At 35.1% G+C, this 20,604-nt stretch overlaps 1 protein-coding gene across 14 annotated transcripts in view; it reads left to right on the plus strand.

Annotated features, from left to right (window-relative positions):
* Nucleotides 1-20,604, plus strand: part of LOC145295882 (SCY1-like protein 2) — a 681,757-nt gene that overhangs the window by 541,226 nt on the left and 119,927 nt on the right. For all 14 annotated transcript variants that reach the window (XR_013869903.1, XM_080141631.1, XM_080141623.1 and 11 more), the window contains exons 9-11: nt 1,107-1,280; nt 1,951-2,073; nt 6,423-6,536. Coding sequence is in view for 13 of the 14 variants with exons in the window: in XM_080141631.1 (XP_079997757.1) it covers nt 1,107-1,280; nt 1,951-2,073; nt 6,423-6,536 (411 nt within the window). In the remaining variant the exon portion in view is untranslated. The remainder of the gene's footprint in view (nt 1-1,106; nt 1,281-1,950; nt 2,074-6,422; nt 6,537-20,604) is intronic.

The following is a 20,604-nucleotide window of genomic DNA, read 5'->3' on the forward strand; positions in this document are numbered from 1 at the left end:
GTTAAACGATAAAATTGTCGCCTTAGAAAAGATGTTTCCGTTTGATAAAAACCGGTTTTCTTTTCTGGTTGCAGACCATCTACTAGTTACACAGTTGTATACAAATCATAAGAGCGATATGAGCCTACCATCATGTTTGAAAGTGACACAACGTTTAACGAGTGAGATCGGAGACGCGCCACTGTATAACTTATGCTTTCTACCGATCCAAGTAATAACTACAGGGGCATTGCCAGAACCCTCAAAATTCATTGGTGGATTGCCACGAATAATAGGGACGTGCCCAAGGTGATTAAAACAAAGTTTCCGGCCACGGTTTTAGTGTGGTTTCAAGTGAGGGCCGCATTATGCCACCTCACATCTTCGTAGTCGGCTTAAAAGTCAGCACCAAATCGTAGTTGGGTGTGCCGAAGAGTGTGGTGATCCTCTTGTGCAATCAGGCGGCTGCTGGCAGACCCTGGAGTGTGGCAACAGGATTCGGCACGGCTCACAGATTCCAAAGAGACCCAGGCTTACTTAAAATGTGCATCAGTAGATGTCAATTAATTTGAACCAAGGATTGTTACGACTTTGTACACTTCTCTCACTGGCCCCTTCCTCCCATGACTCGAACCTGCTTGACTACTTCATTTGACATGACTGCCCACAACACCAAACTCAATCTGATGGTCGCCATCCGTCGAGTATTCTCCGAGCTCGCGCCGGCGCTTGTGGAAAAGAAATGCTCTCAGTTCCCAACCTGTATCGAAGTGGTGCTTGAGGCTGAAGGCGGCTACATTGAATAGATATTAGTTCTGCTACATAATCAAGTTAGCTGAATTGATTTTTATTTTCAATAAAAGTTTTAAAATAAAGTTATGGTGCTGTGTTTTTTACTGGCGACACTTTTATCGTTCCACCATGTATGTAGCTTTTAACTAAACGTCCATGTTTACGATTCTTATCGCTTATATCAATTAAAGAATGATTAGAAAATCTAAGTTTTCATCTTATTATATTGAAAGCAACTTCATCAAGCAAAGGAAAACCGATTAATTGATTTTCTGTTTTTTTTTTTTTTGTTTTTTGTTTTTTCTTTACAAAAATGTTTCTTCGGTGTTTCACAGAAAGTGATCTACAAACATATTTATCCAATCCTTTTGAATGAGTGTCGGGGAACAGACATAACATTAGCAATGTCGCCCTTGCTGAGTATCGTCGAATTAGCATCAAGAGAGGAATACACAGAGTTAATTCTTGCTGATGTTCGTATAATTATGGGCATGGCGAAACCAATACAAGTAAGTACTTTTTTTAATAGGAACATCATAATGAATATTTTGTCTTCATTATTTTGCTGGTTAATTTCATATTGCGTTTCATATTTTCAATTTACATATGAAAGCCGAGCTTTATTATAGATGTCAAGCCTGTAAGCATATTTAACACTAAATTACACAAAATATAGGTTAGTAAATTAAATACGTGTGTTGCGTTAGATTTTCTAGCGCCTTAAATTCAATTGCAAGATAAACATCTGTGTTTTGTTAATCAAAAATAATTTTGTGAAAAGGCTAACAATTATGTGAAAAGCGAACAAATTAAAGCTGGCAATTCAAGCTAAAATAATATGTAGAACACTATATAAAATTATCACTTGAGATATACATAATATGGTTTAGTATTTAACTGTGCGTAGGCCTTGCGTTCTTTCATAAATCAATATTTGATTCTACTTAGCCAGTAAATTACGAAATTTTAAGATTTTATATATATAAAAATTATTAACACATGAAAAAATTCCAATCGTCTTAATCCACAACATCTGATCTGATAATTATTTCAATAAGATGAGTTTTTTCGGTGGACTCCCTGTATATAACGCGACAAAATAAGTAATTTGTAGACAATTCATCTTTTTATTTATACAAGACTTTATAGTTTTTTTTTTTTTCTGTTTGTATTTTTTAGGCTACTGCTTACCTTCTGGATAAGTTGTATATAATTCTGGCAAAATCCCCCAAAGAAGAAATCAAAACAGAGGTCCTTCCATTGGTTTTCAATACATTAGATTCTAATTCACTTCAAGGACAGGTAAGTAAAAATATATTTATCACAATAACTTGATTTTAGTATCCATTGCCTATTTTTAGATTAATTACTCGACTGAATGTATTATGTTCAAAAGCTAATCAGAAAAGGCATTTATCTTTTTTTATATTTCGTATAGTATACACATTTATTATTATTATTATTATTATTTGTACTCACTACGAGTTCTTACATAAAAGATCACTCACCTACAACAACTGGTAGTGTTCTTAGGAGTCTGAGTGACAACAAGTTTCCCAAAGTTTCCTGTACTCTCTAACTATCTGGATAACCTTTGCAAATGACTTTCAGTTATCTCAGCAGCCGATTACCATTGACTTCTTACTGGCAACGACCAATATCTCAGTCCTCTTATCACTCGTTCAGTGGAAGTCTGGTTAGTGCTTTCTCTCCCCATTATTTTTTGGTGTAGTGCAATTCGACGCGTACGCTAATATTTGAGTGGGGGTGTAGCTAACTTACAATTTTACGGATGTAAAGAAAGATGATATAACGCGAATATATATATATATATATATATATATATATATATATATAATATAAAGCTGAATGTGTGTGTGTGTGTGTGTGTGTGTGTGTGTGTGTGTGTGTGTGTGTGTGTGTGGTCACGAATAGGCTCCTATATGGTTGACTATTTTAAAAAACTGATTACATATAATGATAGATGTATCGAGACACAGGACTGGGTATGTTTGATCTGGCAGAATGGTGGTTCATTAAAATTGTGGGGTCTGCGTTCGCGCCTGGTCCACAAAGTATGGAAATAAAAAATTAAAAAATTAAAAAAAAAAACGTTTAGAAGTGTTTTTGATATAGATGCACATGAGAATAATTTGATAAGTATGTTTTAACTTAAATAGGGATGGTGCAATAAAATTGTGGGGTCTTCGTTCACGCCTGGCCACAATAGAATGGAAATAGGCACAAACTTTAATAAAGACTTCTCATATCTATCCGCGAAAGTATACTTTGATAATTATGTTTCAGTTTGAAGAAATATGGTATGATAAAATTATGGGGTGTTCGTTCGCACCTGACCTCCAAAGTTTAACAAGGTTTTTTAATATAGATCTGCAGAATATTGCGATAAGTGTTTCAGTGTGAACAGGTATGGTATAATAAATGATGGGTTTTATCTATTTTATTTTTACTTTCATTATATTTTGCTTTGGTTTTGATAGCCCCATATTCGAAGCTACCTCTTTACAACCCTTCCTTTTCATAACCTATCATACTTTCATAAATCAGAGTCCATTTTCTGTAGGCTATTTTTGAACCCAGTCAACGACGGGGTGTTTATACTAGACATTATGCCGCTAAAACAGACTAAAAGATGGAACGGACAAACAGATAAACATACAAATATATTTAATATACATAGAAGACGTTGACTTCGAATGAATGCTTTATGACAAATTGATATCTGAGTATGGTATAATTTGTGTTCATTTTTACAGTAGATACTAACTCCTACTAATCTCTATTAATCACTAACTGTGCAAAAAGCAGATATCAAAGCGCTTAGTTCGCTAATACCTTATCATAGCAAAATTTCATACCAGTATTCAGCTAGTTTCCAAGAAAATGTGTACAGTACAGACAGGCAGACAGACTAAAGATTGCTCACACAGATATATATATACGTGTGTGTGTGTGTGTGTGTGTGTGTGTGTGTGTGTGTGTGTGTGTCCCAAAAAATTTAGTTATATCCTGGATATATTTGTTTAAGGTAGCTGAGTGATTTGGGCTACAGTAGGCCAGTAGAATATTCTAATAAGTCAACTTAATGAAGGATTCTTCCTAACTTTCTGATAACATACTTAAGCTTTTATATATGTATGTATGTATGTATGTATGTGTGTGTGTGTGTGTGTGTGTGTGTGTGTGTGTGTGTGTGTGTGTGTGTGTGTGTGTGTGTGTGTGTGTGTGTGTGTGTGTGTTAAGTATATTTAGGCAGCATGTTCTCTCGTTGAGGCAAATCTAATTAAAAAGCACGGAGTTTTTTTGTTTCATTATTTTCTTGTTTACCTTTTCCAATCCCTGAATCATTCTTTTTATGTTTTTATCAAAGTTGCATAAGTTGGATACATACGTTTGTTTTTACATAGCGAGCGCTTACGACCTGAACATTTCCGCCATCCTCCGGTAGATTATGTCAATTAGGTTCTTAAAATTACGTTTAAAAATTACGTTTGGTATTAAACGTGTTAATATTGATATATTTTATCATTTTTTTTTTATATTTGTCATAGTCACGTGTTGGGGTGTTTAATTAAAATGGGTTGATAATTTTTAACAGGAGAGGTTAATATTAATATTTGTATTGAGTTAAATTAGATTTAGATCATATATATATATATATATATATATATATATATATATATATATATATATATATAATATTTAGAATTTACGAACATAATCATTTTAAAATGTTCCGACTGCATTCAAAATTAATATTATTTATTTGAGGTTGTTTTGCTTTTTTGTATAAATCTTCTAGTATTTTTAGTCTTTTTATATTAATATCATTGTGTAGGGTATTGGTATTTTCGACATTATTCTTCGGAATTCGGAATGATGGCAGCCATATTTTTTTTAAGTGCTTTGATATTGAGCTGGAGTCGGAGAGGCGGATGATTAGTCTTCGTGACAATGTGTTGGTAATATGATATATATATATATATATATATATATATATATATATATATATATATAGTTATCCACATACACTGTACTGTTTCGCTGTTTCACAGCTCATCAGTGCGACTAGACAGGCAACTGCCTCAAGCCAGGATCGAAACCCAACCGCTTAAATGACAGTCAAAGCTTCTCACCATTGTGCTATGCGGTTACTGCTGTGTGGATAATGAATTAACGATGTTTTTGACATCGTCCAAATGCCTCCGCTCGATTTGTTTATACATACACACACACACACACACACACACACACACACACACACATATATATATATATATATATATATATATATATATATATATATATATATATATTAATTTATTTCGGACTACTAGTCTCATCTTTATTAGTTGTTGTTTTTCATCTTTTATTGGATTTTTTATTCACAACGTTTCGGCCAACTAATTCCTCTGGCCTTCGTCAGGTGGTAACCGCGACGGATAGGAACTTCGAATCTCCTAACTGCATTCTCAGCCATCACTGCCATCCGTAGTTGTTGTCGTCTCACCACATTTTTGGCCAGTTAACCTCTGGCACGCTTGGATTCTTTGATCTTATAAATCCACGTTTATTTATTATCTGATCTTCCATAGTCGGGTCCGTACCGATTAGTATATATATATTATTCCTTAATTGGAATTCATTTTTGAGATGAGCATTATATATATTAATTTATTAATTAATCCAACCTTGATCGCCCTTCTAGGCCCGTGGCGCAGTTGATAGAGACATTGAATCTCTACAGTTCCAGATGAACATTGTCTGAAGATAGCGGTTTCAATCCCACCCAAAGCGTGCCAGAGGTTAACTGGCCAAAAATGTGGTGAGACGACAACAACTACGGATGGCAGTGATGGCTGAGAATGCAGTTAGGAGATTCGAAGTTCCTATCCGTCGCGGTTACCACCTGACGAAGGCTAGAGGAATTAGTTGGCCGAAACGTTGTGAATAAACAATCCAATAAAAGATGAAAAACAACAACTAATAAAGATGAGACTAGTAGTCCGAAATAAAAATAAATTAATATATATAATGCTCATCTCAAAAATGAATTCCAATTAAGGAACATATATACATATATATACATATATATATATATATATATATATATATATATATATATATATATATGATTGTTGAGCTGGATTAAATCCGACGATATGATATATATATATATATATATATATATATATATACGAGCAAACAGTTAATAAAACATGTTAAAAAACACTTTGAAATGAGTTAAAAACATCCTTTTCAGATTAAATATGTTTTTAACTCATTTCAAAGTGTTTTTTAACATGTTTTATTAACTGTTTGCTCGTATTATAAGCTCTATTTCCTATTTGGTTTTATCGAGCTTTTACATCTGGCTGAGATAATTTTATAAATATTAATTCTTTAATATTTAAAATATACTTTAATTTTACCATCTTGGATCATTTTGGTAAATTTAATTGTAATTTTTATTTTATTTATTTATATATATATATATATATATATATATATATATATATCCTTTTTATTTTTGTACTTAAAGATAAAGGTACGCACATTTGTTAATACTGTTGCGAGATAGTCGCCGTAAAAAACTGTAATTCATTGGTGCTTGTGTGTTTCTTTTTCAGGAGGCAGCGTTAACCTCGATTGGCGTCATCAAAGAATACGTCGATGATCAAGTTATTAAGAAGATTGTTTTGCCGAGGGCAAAGAATCTATTCGCTCGATCCAGCAACGTTAAAGTAAGTTTTTTTTATTCATAAATATTAAAAATTAAACACTTTCTGGGATTTTTTTTATTGATGATGTTTGAATGTGATGCGAACAGTTATTAAGCAATTATTATACAGCATTACAAGGTTTTCTAAAAGTTTCAAATTTAACGTTACAAAAATAATGATTTAGTAGTTACCGTTTGAACTATCATCAGACGGATTTAATAATAGTTAAAAATGAACCGACTTTAACCTATTTGCGCATTAGTACTTTAAATTGACTTACGCCTTACAAGTTCATATTTTTCTATTTTGACCAATTAGCGGCTATTTTAACAGGTTTATATATATATATATATATATATATATATATATATATATATATATATATATATATATATATATATATATACATATATATATATATATATATCGATGCCCCCGTTCAGTCTAAAAAAAAAAGGATACCCCTGTAGGGGCAGTTGCGCGTGTAATTGTGAAGCAAGGGTTGCGCAATCGCACACCACACCTCTCCTTAATCGGCATTGTTTGAGTCCAGTGGCAAGGAGAAGTCCAGGACGACTGGAAACAATGCCAAGATAAGTGGAGAGCAAATACACCATCTGGAAGTCCCAAATGGTCAGCCATATAGTACTGACCAGGTTTAATGTTGCTTAACTTCGATGATCCAGCGGGAATTGGTGTATCAAATGTTATTATGCCGTATATACACGCAGATATTCAGAATAATTTTCCCTTTGACCAATTTGGTATCCCCCTAAATGGGGAGCGGCATATATATTATTTTTACAATATAATTATCCACTGACACGTGTTTCGTCGTCCACGACTTATCAGAGTGGCTGAATCTAGCGAGATTATAAATCGGCACCTCGTGATAAGAAGCCTAAACCTCTACCTAACCTCGCAGGACTGCTAAATGTATCACTTTTATGTAGATGTTTTTATTTGTTTTTGTTAGCGATACTTTCTTGAATGAATTCAAGTATTTATACGAAAGTGCATTTTATATATATGTGTGTGTGTGTGTGTGTGTGTGTGTGTGTGTGTGTGTGTGTGTGTGTGTGTGTGTGTGTGTGTGTGCATATATATATATATATATATATATATATATATATATATAATGGGGGATTTAAAGGAAAGCATAATATCAATTCTTTAAGAGGAAACTAATCGGGATAATGCAAAATGCAACAAATTCTAATGAAGCTTATATAGAAATCAATAAAGAAAGAAAATGATGATATAAAACTGCATAGTAATATATATATATATATATATATATATATATATATATATATATATATATATATATATATAGATTATTAATTTATTCAATAAGAGTATACATCACTTGGGGTGGGAATACTTTATACCATGGCATTTAGAATCCTAATGCTTCTCATCAGAAAAGGATAGAAGATTCTTCGTAACATGATTGGAATGCGATGTTTAATTATAGTTACATTAGGAGCGAAATAAAATATTGAGGCTTTGGTGGAACTAAAGGGATCTCTGTGATATGGGGAGAGTATAGTTTTTATTATATAATGCAGGTAAGTTTATTGCATATCTCTCATAGTAGACAAAATGTGTGATTAGCTCCTCTGTGTGAATATAGGGTGTTAATTGCAGTAAGATGCTTGTTTAATCACATGTATTAAAGGGTTATAACTGTGAATAGGGTTTACATGAAATATGGAGTTTATGCTATGTCGGTATATTTTAGAGGGGATATCTGAAATTATAACAGTGCTTAAAGGAAATATAAAGTATTAGGAAAAAAATTAATATGAATAAGATAAATAGAAAAAGGGGATAAAGATACAAAAGGGATGAAAAGATTTAAAAATATAATGAATAATATAGCGATAAAAGATAATAAGCGTTATAAGAGATACAAAGTTATTAAATATAGGAGAATAAACACAAGGGAATAAAATGGATATTAAAAAAATGGATATAAAAATAAATGTAAAACTAAGATTTAAATCGCCAAGTGACACCAAGAAAAAAGAATGAAACTACGACAATCGAGAAAATATACAGTAGGAAAACGTTCCTGTGGGCAAGGGGTGGAGATGTTTTACAGAGTTTTTCATGATTCCTTTTTGAGTGTAAAGCAGTATCGAAATATTTTATAAATAAAAACAACAAAATAGTAGTTCCTCTGTGAGAAATAGTAACAGTCCAAATTAAAATGGTGAATCAAGGAAACATGTTGTTGTTGTTGGTGGAGAATTTGCAATTTTTTAGGATGTTAAAGCTCGTACTAGAACATAATTAATGGACATTAACTCACTTTTTCGGGAGAAGAAAATTTAGAATGGCAGTTAATTTCAGGATGTGTTTTCCTTCTTTTTTTTTTTTTTTTTGTTTGTTCCAAGATTCTCATGTCCGAAATGAAAATATGTTGCTTCTCGGTTGATGATCTTTATATATATATATATATATATATATATATATATATATATATATATATATATATATATATATATATGTGTGTGTGTGTGTGTGTGTGTGTGTGTGTGTGTGTGTGTGTATACATATATATATATATACATATATATATATATATATATATATATATATATATATCTGTATATATAAAGAAAGAGGGGAGGGTGATTTAATGAATGTTTTTATCCTTAAGACGTTTTCGTGTATATTTGAATCTCACAGATTACATAGTGAAGCAGTCAACAAGCCCTCCATCTTAATTCCTATTATTATTCGTAATTTGCGATTAATTGGCAGATAGTTCTTTCTCTCTTTCTCACACACACTCTCTGTCTCTAAATTTATTTTTTATCACGTTCAAACTCTCACACTGCTCGGTCTTCATTTATAGACTTTTATTACACACACACGCACGCGCGCACACACGTGCATACACGCGCACACACGCGCACGCACACATACACACACACGCACGCACACACATACATACACACACAGACACTTTCCTTTTATTTATTAACAGTCTAGGCCAATGAAAAGAAAATATTAGATATGGATTAGTCCAATGAAAACAACAAAAAAAAAAAGAATAACACAAATAGTACTACGATCTAACACATATCTGAGGGGAAAGAGAATAAAGAATTGGGAGATATTTAGCGAACATAAACCTACCAGGTTGGTATCTTATAGTTTTATATATATACTAGCAGTTCTGCCCGGCTTTGCTCGGTTCCTATGTACTATTCATAATTTTATATACATATGTATATAATAAAAAATGTGAATATTTACTGTAATGCCTTTCTATATAATAGGCTTCCTTAACTAGCATAGAGAAAAGTTGGTAGAGACCGCAGACGTCAATTTTCTTTTAATTTTGACCCCAATTTTGACGCCTTAAAATGTATGGTTTTGGGCTCAAATTAAATTAAAATGTTTGATCCATGTTCAAGTAACCTACATCTAAAATTTCAAGTGTTTGGACCCAAAATTAGCGGAGGAGTTTGGTAGAGTCTGCAGAGATCAACTCTGTAAACTTTGACCTCTTGCCAGCCAAATTTTCGCCCAAAAACTGATCAAAACGCTTGCTGCATGTCTGAATACCCTTTATGTAAAATTTCAAATGTTTAGACCTAAAATTGCCTTAATAGTTTGCTAGATACTACAAAGGTAAAATTTTGGAACTTTGACCCCTTGGAAGTCAATTTTTTAGCAAAAAAAAAAAACGATTAAAAAGCTTGCCCTGTGTCTGAATGCACATTATGTAAAATTTCAAATGTTTAGACCAAAAATGGGCTTAGTAATTTGGTAGAGAACGCAGAGGTCAATTTATTTTGAACTTTGTCCCCAATTATGTAGAAAAGTGCCTAGTTGAAGGTGAAGATATTAATGTTTTTAGCCAATTTTTCGCTATTTGTCGTCTGAAAGGTCGAACTTCAAAACGATACTGATCTTGGTATAATCTGTCGTCTCTGCCGAAAGTTTTAGGCAGACATGCAAACATACATACATACATTTATATATTGGTAACTAAATATTTTCGACCAAACCGATTAAAAAGCTTGCCCTATCTATGAATACTCTTTATGTAAAATTTCAAATGTTTAGATCAGAAAATGTCTGAGTAATTTGGTAGAGACCGCAGAGGTCAAATCTTTTTAAAACTTTGACCCCTATTATGACCCCTTAACATTTATTTTTTGTGCGCAAATCAAGTTAGATCCATGTTCAAGGAACCTATATCTAAAATTTCAAATGTTTAGACCCAAAATTTTCAGAGGAGTTTGGTAGAGTTCTCAAAGGTCAAATCGTTGAACTTTGACCCCTTAACAGCAAAATTTCTGGCCGAAAATAAATTACAAAGATTTTCCCAAATTTCAGTACCTGTATATCAAATTTCGAATCTATAGACTGAAAATTGGCAGAGTTATTTTGTAGGGAAATGTACAAACATACAGACACACAGATACACAGACACGTTCACTTTTATAGATATACTAGCATTTCGGTCCGGCGTTGCCCGGGTGCTTGGAGGTGTATTTTGAGGGAAAAAAAACGGTTAATTTCTTTTTTTTTAATTTGACCCCTATTATGACCCCTTACATTTATTGTTTTGGGTCGAATCAAGTTATTAAGTTAGATCCATGTTCAAGGAACCTATATCTAAAATTTCAAATGTTTAGACCCAAAATTGTCGGAGGAGTTTGGTAGAGTTCTCAAAGGTTAAATCGTTAAACTTTGACCCCTTAACAGCGAAATTTTTGGCCGAAAACCGATCGCATCGATTTTCCCAAATCTCATTACCCTGCAGATTTTTTTTTTACACAGGCATCACCACATTATCAAGGCCAAGAGGCCACTCAAGGATAAGGGTTAAAGAGTGTACAGTAGTCAAAAGGACACTATAGTAATCATTAGTAATGAAAATTCGGTAAATTTGTTAACTTATATGGAACGGCTCAAAAAGAACTTATTTACGTAAGACTTGAAGACAACCATATTGTAGTCAGCCGGAAAGCAGGAAAACGGAAGACAATTCCACAGGCGTGCAGTTCTAAGAAAGAAACTTTGTTCATGGAATCTACGTTTAGGTTTAGGCACAGATAAAGAGTGGGGGAATTATTGATAGTGTTTACAGCTAGACGAGTGTTTCTTGTGAAAGTTAGGCGAGGGGGGACCAGAGACTGAAGCTCAGTCGAACACTTTCCATGAAAATAACGATACATCAGAGACAAATTCGCAACATCTCTTCTGTGAGATAGAGGTTGCAAGGAAGAGAAAAGGACATCTCCTACGAGGCTACGAAGTCTATTTTGAACTCTATCAAGGCAGGACAAGTCCTTTCTAGCAGCTCCTGCCCAGATGTGGCAACAGTACTCCATCCTTGGACGTATCTGGCTCTTATATAGATAGAGAATTGCATCAGGAGTGAGATATTTACCGAATCGATAGAAAGATCGCTCCATTTTCCAGCGGCCTTGGCAACAGATTTGATGTACGTGTTCCATTTAAGATCATGAGTAATGGTCAAGCCCAGAAGCTTGTCAAAACTTGAGGCCTCCTGAAGATGAGAGCCATTCATTTCAATTGATGCCAGATGTGGATCAGAATATTGATGATGTAAAGAGAGAAGCTTGGTTTTAGATGCATTAAAAGTAACCAGCCACTCATTTCCCCATTGTACTACGTGCTCAAGATCAGAGGAGAGAGAATCGGGGAGAAATTGGTCGTTTACTGTCTTAGATGTGCTACCATAAATGATAGTGCCGTCAGCATAAATATCTACAAATGATGTAAGGATGTGATTTGGAAGATCATTAATGTAGATCAGGAAAAGAGTTGGGCCCAGGATGGACCCCTGAGGGACACCAGCATTAATACTGTGAGCTTCTGATTTTTGCCCCTCAACTACTACTCTTATGAACCTATCAGAAAGAAATGATTTAATAATTGAGAAGACATTTCCAGCTATACCATAGCTAGAGATCTTGTGAAGTAAACCTTTATGCCATACCCTATCAAAGGCCGTTGATATGTCAAGAGCAATTGCCCTAGAAAGGTTGCCTCCGTCGAGAGATTTGCTAATCCTATGAGATAAAATTGTAAGCACATCTGCTGTAGATCTAGTAGAACGGAAACCATATTGTGTGTCACTAAGAAGGTTATTTTTGTTGAGATGGTTGATTACTTCTGTATGATACACAGATTCCAGCAACTTACTCATGACGCACAGGAGACTTATTGGCCTGTACTGAGAGGGGGATGAGCGATCACCTGAATTCTTAAATACAGGGCATACTGATGAACTTTTCCAGGGAGATGGGAAACTATTCTCCTTAAGACAACGTTTAAACAGTTTTGTAAGTATGGGCGCTAGTTCAGGTTGAAGTTATTTGAGTACTATAATTGGAATACCGTCAGGGCCAGTTGTTTTACTGGAATCAAGGTTTTTGATTAGCTTGGCAACATCACGTACAGATATATGTATATCACATAGCGTGTTTTCTGATACAGGAGGAAATATTGGGGGTTGGCGGCCTTGGTCGCAAAGGGTAGAATATGCTGCAAAGTTCTTGGCAAAGAGTTTGGCTTTGTCTGATGCTGACGAGATTACCTCAGGTCCATTGATAATAGTTGGGATAGAGCACACGCTTCTGTTCAGGATTCTGTTTGCTATTTGCCAAAACTGGTGGGAATCAAGCCGCTGCTCAGCTACTTTGGACTTAATGGATTGAGCATACGACTCTCTTCCGGTCTTTATTACTTTCTTACAATGGTTGCTGGCAGTCCTGAAAGCGGCTTTAGTTTCCATACATCTATTATGTTGGAAGCAGTGGAAAAATTGATTTCCGTGCGCAATGGCAGCAGCACATTCTGGAGAGAACAATGGCTGGCTGTTTGGTTTTTGCTGGAACCTTTTCGAGGGTATGAAATGATCAAATTTCGAGTTTGTAGACAAAAATTGACAGAGTTATTGCGAAGACACACAGACAGACAGACAGACAGACAGACAGATACACAGACACGTTCACTTTTATAGATATATAGACTAGCATGGGTGACCGGGGTTGTCCGGGTATTTGGAGGTGTATGTTGAGCAAAAAAAAAAGTTGTCAATTTTTTCAACTTTGACCCCTATTATTACCCCTTAAGATTTATTGTTTTGGGCTCAAATTAAGTTAAGTTAGATCAATGTCCCAGAAACCTATATCTAAAATTTCAAGTGTTTAGAACTCAAATTATCGGAGGGGATTTTTAGAGTTCTCCAAGGTCAAATCGTTGAACTTTGACCCTTTAATCGACAAATTTCGGTCCGAAAACCGATCACAAAGATTTTCCCAAATCTCAGTACCCTGTATATCAAATTTCGAGTCTGTAGACTAAAAATTGACAGAGTTATTGCGAAGGGAAATGTACACAGACACACACACACACACAGACAGACAGATACACAGACGCGTTCACTTTCATAGATATGCTAGCATGGGTGCCCGGCGTTTCCCTGGTATTTGGGGGTGTATGTTGAGCAAAAAAAAAACGGTCAATTTTTTTTAATTTGACCCCTACTATGACCCCTTAAAATTTATTATTTTGGGCTCAAATTAAGTTATTAAGTTAGATCCATGTCCAAGGAACCTATATCTAAAATTTCAAATGTTTAGACCAAAAATTGTCAGAGGAGTTTGGTAGAGTATTCAAAGGTCAAATCGTTGAACTTTGACCATTAAATCGACAAAATTTTGTCCGAAACTGATCACAAAGATTTTCCCAAATCTCAGTACCCAGTATATCAAATTTCGAGTCTGTAGACTAAAATTAGCAGTTATTGCGTATGGAAACACAGACATACACACAGACACACAGGCACGTTCACTTTTATAGATATATAGACTAGCCTGGGTACCCAGCGTTGCCCGGGTGTTTGAAGGAGTGTGTTGAGCAAAAAAAAAAGTGGTTGTAGGCAGGCAGGATCGAACCCGTACCGAGAAGGAGGAAAAGAACATGAAAAAAATATGTGATGTCTTTGCTGTTTCGCCCATCGCCAAACCGGAGATGATGCAGGTTTAAATTAAGGCTAGTCAATCGAAAAGAGGGGATGACTTTTGAAAACATCAGCGAAAAAGTGCCCAGTTGAGGGTGAAGTTATTAATGTTTTTAGCCAATTTTTCCATATTTGTCGTCCGAAGGGTCGGCTTCACAACGATACTGATCTCGTGAAAATCCGTCGCCTGTCGAAAGTTCTAGGCAAACAAACATACACACATATATGCATACAATTAAACAAACTGGATTCGAACTTAGAACACCCATATATAGTAATGATTAAAAATAAAAAAGACTCGTGTGCCACCACCGAGAATCGAAACCAACACCTTCGGCTTACGACTTACTTTCACCACTGCCGCCAATGACTGGGCCATGAAGACATATTTACTGCGGGGCTAAAAATTAAAACATGAACCAATAGTTACTACGCTATGCGTTCGTAATGGCGGACTTCGACCTTCACCTGGCAAATTTCATTTTTTTTTTAATTTTCACACTTTGGCACCGATTTTTTCCGGGCTAAAACCCAAATATAAAGTTTCGCATGGATTCAAATACCTTATATATGAAGTTTCATTCTGTAGACTAAATACTCTAGGAGGAATTTGGTAGGCACCTTTTTTAAACAAAAATATATACGTATACATAAATATGTATGGAAACAATTTTTATGCAAATATTATGCAAGTATAAATCATGTAGAACATCTGCATGAATATAATTACACGTAATAGTTAACTAAAGATGATCATCACATAAGAAAACCGAATAAACTAATAGGGAATTAATTAAAATTAATGTTTAAAAGAATATGCAAAATAGCTAGATCTTCTGCTAGTGAATGCAATTCCACGCCCCATACATAACAAAATTGTATTTTCTTTTTAAATAGAGAAAAGGATTTTAATATCACTACACACGCTTGAAAAACGGATACATAGGAGTATAGATAGATAGATGTGTGTGTGCTTAATTAGCTTTACGAACTCATTTATACATACTAACTTCAGCTAATCTCGAGACACTACGGAGTTGCGTTCTGCGAATCAGTAAGCATGAAAGTGAAGCTGTTTAACCATGCAGTTAAATCCCTAATCTTCCTCGTGGCATAAATGGTTGATTGAAAATATAAACAACGATATACATGGTTTTAGTCTCATTACAAAAGTTTCCAGAAATTTTTTGTATCCAGCTTTACAGTGTTTTAAGGACTACGCCTTGGGATTTTTTCTAGGCGTTTATTCTCGAAACTTTTCCTATTAGTGGATATAAATCTAAGGCTACAGAAGTTTGAGAGCAGGGTTTACCTTCCTGCCAGTCGCAGTAGTTCACAACGTTTAAGGATTATGCCTCATTTTATTACGTCTAAAATCCTAACCATCCTCTACAATAGGATGATATACAGGGTAGAACGATAAATTTGTCGCCATAAATAAAACACTACAGCTTAATTTTAAAACTTATTTAGAAAAATCAATTCAGGTAAATTTATTTTGTAGTAGAGCTGTCATTTATTCAATATAGCCGGCAGGAACTCAGTAAATACTCGGCTGATGGTCTTGTGGGAGGTCATGCTGCTGATGTGCTCGATATAACCAACGAAGTAGTCCAGCGGGTTCAGGTCGGATGGTGGGGGACAGTGGGAGAAGGGTACAAATTTGTAGCACTTCTTCTGAAACCAAACCTGAGTCTCTTTGGACTTGTCGGCCGTGCGAAGTCTTACTGTCACACCAAAAGTTTGCCAGCAGCCACCTAATTGCACCAGGAAATCACCACACTCTTCAGCATATCCAGGTACAATTTGGCGTTGACTTTAAAGCCGGCTTCAAAGATGCGAGGTGGCATGATGTGGCCCTCACTTGGAACCACACCAAAACCATAACTGTTGCTGGAAACTTTGTTTTCATCACCCTGTGCACGTCTCTGTTATTTGCAGCATTATAGCAATACATTTTAAGGCTGTTGGCAATGGTCCTAGTAAATGGTCTGCGAGAAAAAAGAAAACCGGTTTTATCAAACGGAAATGGAATCATGTTGTATTTCCTAGGGCAACAAGTTATTATATCACCCTGTATAATTATTCACATTTCCAAAGTTAACTCCGCATCTTCTTTTCTCATCATAATAATAAACCAGAACATAAATCAGTCGTGAGAATGCATACCTCCGCCAGACCACGTAGGGATAGTTCAAAGTTTGAAAATGAAGTATTCCAGAATTGTTGAAACTCAGGAAATATTTATCTCATCAGGCTAAAATTGCCAGCGTGATTACGGTAATGAAACGGCATAAGATTTACGCAGCAACATTTTAAAAATCAGAAATTTAAGTCCGTCTAAATTTAACTCTGTCTTGATGAACTTTTCGATTTGACTTGACAAGGGCAAGGTAAAATAAAAACGGAACTTCATTGGTTACAATATAGGCCAAGTATGGAATCTCTATGATTAACAGAATCGAAATCATGGCTAAAAGTGTAACTTTCATTCCATCCGTGATATTTACCATGACCGTTTACAACCATAGGAATCTCCCCTTCTGAAACCCTCCCTCCATCGGGTTCAGAAGCATCCATGCTACAGTTGAAAACATCTAGAATTGAAACGAAGTGCTTAACAATTACTATGACAAGATAATACGCCATAATCACTTTAACACATCGGTTCTCGTTAGATCACTGAAGTTAAGCAACGTTGAGCCTAATCAGTTCCAGATGAGTTACCAGTTTTGGAATTCCAGGCGCTGTACATAGGAGGAGACATCGACACCTTTTTGCAAGAGTTACAAAAACCTAACGTCGTCATCTCTCCTAACGGGGATATACTTGCGACTGGTGACCGCTTGTGAATTTCATACTCCCGTAGAACTTCCTCCTTTGGAGGAAACCGGTTAAACCTGTACAGAGTTAGTGCTGTTTCCATTTTTTTTATTTATGCTCACATAGCGCCAAAGAAAACAGACCCAACCGTCTGCGAGTGTGGAGAGGGTGGCTCGACAACGCAACACTGTCCTATCTCGTTTCTACTTCCCAATCTGTGAAACTTGAGAGATCTTGCCGAATAGACAAATAATACAAATGGCTGCATAAATAATGGAAAAAAATGTTGGATGACCACATATATCAAAGACTGCTTACCTTGATATCTCAAACTTAAACCAACTCTAAGATCGATCTTGGACGATATTTTGACCAGGTTTCGTGATGATTAGTCAAGCGATATGGAAACTAAGAATAGTGACAAACAAACTCGAGCCAAAACATAAGTTTCGCCTTAGCGGAGGTAATAATTAAATATGTTTGCATGCAAATTTCTTTGCATTATCTTGTACGGAAACACTACAGCAAATTCTCAGAAAATAGATCGTCATCCCCTTGAATAGATCCTATAAAGGTAACTGAGCAAAAGCTCATAAAATTGCATTTATACATCGAATGAATAAGATTCTCTCAAGACTCCGCATGTTTCATATGACATGAATGAAGACCGGATACACGGTAATTATGTAATAACATAACAGCATCTCTGATCTGCACAAATGGTCTGCAACAAAATGAGAAAACCGGTTTTTATCAAACAGAAATGGAATCATGTCGTATTTTCTAGGGTGAAGATTTTATCATTTAACCCTGTATAGTAATTCTCGTTTCAAAAGTGAACTCCGCATCTTCAGTTCTCATCATAATAATAAACCAGAACATAAATAAGTGGTGAGAGTGCATAACTCCGCCGGACACACGTAAGGATGGTACAAAGTCTCATTTGTCCATTAATTCTCTATATTGTTTGAAGTATTCCTGAAGTTAGGAAATATTGATCCCCCCCCAACAACAAAAAAAAAACGAAATTATTTGCTGAAAATAACATTTCTAACAGAATATTTTTATTTTACCTGATGAAAAACGAAAAGAAGAAAAACAGAAAAATTATCACCCATCTAAATTGCACTCTATCATTTCCTCCCCATTTACACGTCAATTTCCAGTTAGGAACTTAGCAAGCGTAATTTCTCAAATAATAAAGACCGGCCATACAAGACGCTTTTTGCCACTAGCGAGGGAAGGTGCGCACGATGTGTCCCGGTCGTAAAATACGGTTAAATAAATACAAAAAAACAACGGGATTTCAATGCCTTCTTATCGTGTTATTAAAAAAATGTTGCGTGGTGGGTGCGCGAAACAAAGTTGAGAATTTTAAAAGATGAGAGAGAGAAAACTTGATTAAAAGAAAAAATGCCGCGTGCTGGCGCGAACTTGTAAAACTTAAGTTCGTAAGCGAACAACACGTTATCGATCGGACCGCGACGACAGATATGCTGTCATGTTGCAAAGTTAGATTTTTTAAATGAAACAACGAACACCTGTTTTGCGCATGCGCGATTAGCAAACAGCATCGAAACCAAGATTTTTACTCGACCCTCTTCAAACACAACGACATTTCTACATGAAATAATTAACGATTTTTTTCTAACTTTTTGATATATATTTCCAGAAGATCGCTCTTACTAACGGTACCAGGTTCATACCTGTTCGATGCAGATGACAAAAGTTTTTAGCGAACACACAAACACACACAAGCACGCACAAACACATAAACACACACACGCAAATACACCCACAGACGGCTGAGATTTATATGATAGTATTATGTTCAAATATTGTTTGTAAATGTCATATACCATTTTCAAATTAAATGTGTGTGTGTGTGTGTGTGTGTGTGTGTGTGTGTGTGTGTGTGTGTGTGTGTGTGTGTGTGTAAACTGTTGAGTGGCTTGATACCGAATTACATTGATCTGAAAGTCAAGTATTTTACGTGAATTCAAGTGCGTTGAGGAAAAAATGGGTGATTGTAAGGATAAGTAAGATGCCAAACGTAGATAGGTTATTAATAGACATGCCGATATCATGTGTGACATAGATGTGTTGTCTATAAAAATAATGACTAAACAAACTTGACAAAACTCGAATGATGACAGACGAGGCCAGTATGAATAAGAACCTCTGGTGCCAAATTCCTCTGTATGGTTTTTACGTGGTTTTAAATTGTAGATGGTTGGCTGAAGAATTTTAAAAGACACTAGAAATTAGCTCGTAAACGAACAAAGGTAGTTTATAAAGAAATACTTGGATGTGTTTTTATTTACAAAGCTGTTATGGTTGTTTCTTCGTTGGCAATAACATAAGTTTTATTGAACATTTGTATCAAATAATATTGCGATGGTTTTCATCCCGAATTTTTCGTTGTGTTTTGAACGCTAGCCATTTTAAGTAAGATGTAATTCTGAAGGCAATTTAACATTTGGATTATTTGGATTAGTAGGATGATTGTTCGATGTCATATTTACAACGTTTCGGCCGATGTAACATCCTACCTTCTTCAGACGTATCTTTTAGAACTAAAGCCTATTCGGAATTTCGAACTAAACATTGTATTTAATGAATGGGTGTGAGTTGTTCTTGCTTTGTCAGGCACAATTGATTAAAAGTGTTAATTAATGTTCAATGTTATTTTTAGTTATTGTCGCCTGTAGTAAGGATTGAACCTTCAACTTTCAGAAGACTCACATTAAAAGGCCTTTATGTTTAATATATCCTATAGAAATGATTGTATTGTATACATTTAAACATTGCGCAGAGTCCAAAATATGCACGAACGTTATATCGACCGAAACTTTGTAAAAAAAATAACAACCAATATGATAATGATCATCTTAAAACTCCAAACGATACAAATTATCAAACTTAAAATTTTTAAAATTCCGAAATAATTGAGTGTGTTGCTATTTGCTGACAGTAAGTGGTCTGGTTAAGCATTTGTGTTTATGATTTTGTAGCAACGTTTAGTGTATATGTGCACAAGTAATGTATCTCGTTATTCGTGGACATCAACTTCCTCTCCTCCGCCTCCTCTTCCTCCTTCTTCCCTGCTCCTCCTTGCCCGGTGTCTTCTGTCATTCTGTGCGCTATTGCCTCTAGTTATTTGCTGCTGGTCAGTGACCGTACGATTGTGCAAGTCAATCTGCCGGCAGCCGCAGCCGGAACCGCAGTCAGTTGTGTGCAGTTAGT

Source organism: Euprymna scolopes, chromosome 16 (genome assembly GCF_053919585.1).
Source record: "Euprymna scolopes isolate OS-2025 chromosome 16, ASM5391958v1, whole genome shotgun sequence".
NCBI lineage: Eukaryota > Metazoa > Mollusca > Cephalopoda > Sepiida > Sepiolidae > Euprymna > Euprymna scolopes.